This window comes from Cyprinodon tularosa, unplaced genomic scaffold, assembly GCF_016077235.1.
Source record: "Cyprinodon tularosa strain WSP-4 unplaced genomic scaffold, ASM1607723v1 ctg512, whole genome shotgun sequence".
Classification (NCBI taxonomy): domain Eukaryota; kingdom Metazoa; phylum Chordata; class Actinopteri; order Cyprinodontiformes; family Cyprinodontidae; genus Cyprinodon; species Cyprinodon tularosa.
The window spans coordinates 485,001-488,892 of NW_024039244.1; the positions used below are offsets into that span (position 1 = coordinate 485,001).

The following is a 3,892-nucleotide window of genomic DNA, read 5'->3' on the forward strand; positions in this document are numbered from 1 at the left end:
TTATTTCCAGGACGAGGAGAAGAAAAGCTGAAAACAGACTTTTAAATAATGCCAAAAAGAGGCAACATTGTCTTAAATTTAGGATTTTATTCAGTGAGCTGCCCTTTTTAGCATAGCCTGCACTGTGAAAGGTTCTTTTTTTTCATACGCATCAAAAAAAGGAGGACGAGAGAATCACTGGCTTCTGAACTTTTCATAATTACAGTTGTAGACTGCCAACAGTACCGGTGTTTATCTGACGTCAACAGGGACTGATGTCTTCTCATCCGCAGTGCTTCTCATTTGTCTAAATGTCCAACCTGATTGTTGTCAATGTAATTGTTTTTTTAAAACATTTTGTGATATTCCTCCAACAGGACCAAGAAAAATGTTTGTGACTGCCTTTTAACTGTAGTGACCTTAGTGACAACTGTATTCAAGTTAGGAGGAATCCGCTAAAGGAGACTGCACAATTAAAACGCACAGTTTAAAGAAATGTCTCTTTATCTGCAAAAAAGTGTTCTTGATTTATAAATTTCATGTGTTTGTGTTACGCTGAGAAAACCAACTGAAACCAACCAGGACCATAAATAAATTGGACCTAATTCAATCACTGTCAGATTTGGTGTGTTGTTCTTTATTAGTGGTGATCTATATGGATGATGCATTAATACTATTAATAGAAACAGACTATTTTTTTTTTTTTTAAGCTCACAACAGAACCTGTTGCAACTCTTCTGAAAGATGTTTCGTTGGTCCAGTGTTCCTTTATTCCCTAGGATGTGGGAAAACAGATTCATTTAATGGATTAAATGAGGGAAATGTTCAAAAAAGGTCCGAACATTTCTTTGGAAAAATTGCCATTACATTTATTTCAGTTTGCACTTTAAGGACACTTCTGCAATATAATTTCTAAACTGCTGGTAGATGAACATACAAAGGATTAATTCATCTAGTGTAAAATGTTGCAAACGCTGCTCATTCAGATTCTCCCATATCTGCCAAGTCTTTTGGGAAACTACCATATTTCGCCCCTATATACCTCTGTTTTATGCCTTTCCCGTATATTTCCTGGATTATTATAATCTGTGGCGCAAAAACTATCACTTAGAGGCGCTGCTATATCAGTGTCTGCATGCCCTTCAGAAACTATGTAGTTGCACCTCTGATAAAATAATATTTACAAACAGAACTGTTGCATCTTGAGTAAAAATCTGATCACCTTTTTATAGTTTACAATTGTTTGAAAGTGTTTATTTTAGATTTCTTGTGCACTAGTCTTAAACATTCGTACAGCTCACAGTGGATGTAAAATTTCCTTTATTTTCAACTTTATTTTCAAACTTGACAGGAATAGATCCTCCTCATGGATAGGGGCCAATTCGTTTGACGACTGAATCACTGCCAGCTACTGCCCAACCAGTCCAATAAAAAAATATTTAACAGCCTCATGATCTAAAAGTGGGAAAAGCCTCCAACAACTTTACGAAGCAGGTAAGAAAATACTGAACAATACACCTTAAAGGGATTTTTAAAGCTTTTTTGTGTCGACGGGAAAAATGCATTTTTTTCTGCCGGTTAATTTCCCTTTGGAAATAAGCATTTCTGAATTGAATAAAGCATTACCGGCTACATTGACTCTGTTTACCTCCATTTGATATTTTTCTAATTTTTCTTTGTATATTTTGTAAATCTAAGAATCTTGCAGTCGTCTTTTAACCCTGCCACTTATGTCGATCCTATCTGAGGAAAAAGGTGACATTAAGTTTCACCCATCATCAGATTTAATTTAATTTGAAAAAAAAATTTTTTTTTAACTAATCTCCCCTTCTAGATTTTATCCATTGTGTCTCGTAATTATGTTGTTTCTGAGCGCATATGCCCACCCAGCTAACATCAGCATCAGGGTTCTGTATATGGTTTGTATTCTCCTAAAGGCCTGTTTTTAAGCAGTGGTTCACAAACATTTCAGTCTGTGATCCCCAAATTAACAATAGCACTGAGTAGCGACCCCCTAGAAATACATACAGTTCTTTTAAATCTATTTATGTACATGTAAAGTATTTATATTGCATTTTAAATAATTTTTTTCTATATATATTTCTCCATTTTTAAGTGTGGTTCTAATAAATGGGATATTTAAATGTATTTGTTTTTACTATTTAATGATGTATTTCATATTTGAATCATTTATTAGATAAATGTTACATCTATTCATTTAACTGTAGATTTATTTGATTTTTAAAAATTTCTTTTATGATACATTTGCCCTATATATTTGAAGCATGGTGGGAGAAGTATCATACTATGGGGCAGTTTTTTTTTGTACGTACCTGAGGATTTATGCTAAGGTGGATAAGATGAGTTGTTACAAACAGCAGTCAAAATCAGTCAAAGACCTTCGGTAGTTGTTGGAAAATGAAGAGATTTTATTTCATTTATTTTTACGCATTGCATCCAAACAGTTCCCTTCTGAATAATGCTCTCCCAGGTTTGCAGCTTGTTCTTTTTTTTGTATGGAGTAGATGGTGAGCTCTGTGAGATAATCAGGGCTTTTAATGAGCTAAACCTGCTTTAATCTTCTCCTTTGACATCATCCCTTACTTTTCTATGGTGCTTTTCAGTCTTCACTATGCAGTAATGCTCTCTAATAAATAGGGATGGGAATCGAAAACCGGTTCCTGTTAAGAACCGGTTCCGTATTTTCCGATTCCATGGCATCGTTTGGCAGCTCACTGAACGATTCTTTTTTCGATTCCCGCAGCACCAGAGCCTAGAGCGCCGGCTCTGGGGACCACGACTTACGTCACGTTTTTTACGTAAGTTACGTAAGTTACGCAAGTTACGCAAGTTACGCAAGTTGGAAGAACTATTCGAGGAGGAAGACAACGAGCTGCGGTCACTTTGTGAATCAAAGCCCCGTCTTTCCTTAGCCCAGAGGGTAGATCAGGAAATCCAGCTCTATAAAAGCTTGCCCTCCATCCCCTGCAGGGATAGCGCCACACTGTGGTGGTGGAACAAGCAAGATGTGCTGCCCTTGCTATCTGACTGGCTGAAAACTACCTCTGTGTGCAGGCTTCCTCCACCCCATCTGAGAGGGTGTTCTCCACGGCTGGAGACACCATAAGCCCTGAAAGATCCTGTATCCTTCCAGAAAAAGCAGATATGCTCATCTTTCTGCAAAATAACTGTTAATTTTCCCTACTACTGTTTTATAATTAGTATTTTTTGTTATTTAAAATAGGTTATTATCCCATCATTTGTTATTAGACATTGTTGGTTATTAAGTTTGTTCTTGTATATTTATTTTTCATTTAAACACAGATGTTACTCCAGTTTCACATTTCCTGTGGACATCTTGATCTTGTTGAGTTTGTAAGATTGTGCAATAGTTAAGTAAACAAAGTTGATTCTGATAATCAAACTGTTTGTTCTCCTTTTTCCCCCAAATTGGAATCGAAAAAAGAATCGATAAAAAATCGAATCGTTTCATAGAATCGAAAAGGGAATTGGAATCGTGAAAATCTTTTCAATTCCCAACCCTACTAATAAACCTCTGAGATGAAGTGACTTTACAGGTGGATTGTATTTATTAATATGCTTTGAAGGTAATTGGTTGAACAGTTTTTTGATTTTGGGGAATCTGAGTATAGGGGGGTTAGATTCTTTGTTAAAGAATCTAATTCAGTCATTTTTATATTCTCAGAGCATATTTATTTCAAGTATGTTATTTTCAATCTACATATTTCCACTTTTAATTTGGAAAAGATTTCCCATTTTTCAGCAGGAAACTACTTTGTTTTCCAGAGGAGACGTACTGAGACGGAGAGCTGTCCTCAGAGAGCGGCGAGACAGAGCAGATGCGCTGGCAGGAGTAAAGCTGAGGAGGTTCTTTTTTTTTTTTCCCCCCCCC

General features: G+C 36.2%; 1 protein-coding gene across 1 annotated transcript in view; it reads left to right on the forward strand.

The window, feature by feature from the left end:
- Nucleotides 1-598, forward strand: part of cdk4 (cyclin-dependent kinase 4) — a 20,488-nt gene extending 19,890 nt beyond the window's left edge. Inside the window, exon 8 of the mRNA XM_038303519.1 lies at nt 1-598. This exon is cut by the window's left edge and continues 59 nt beyond it. Within this exon, the coding sequence (XP_038159447.1) occupies nt 1-31 (31 nt within the window). The 3' untranslated portion in view covers nt 32-598.
- Nucleotides 599-3,892: the final 3,294 nt, after the last annotated feature.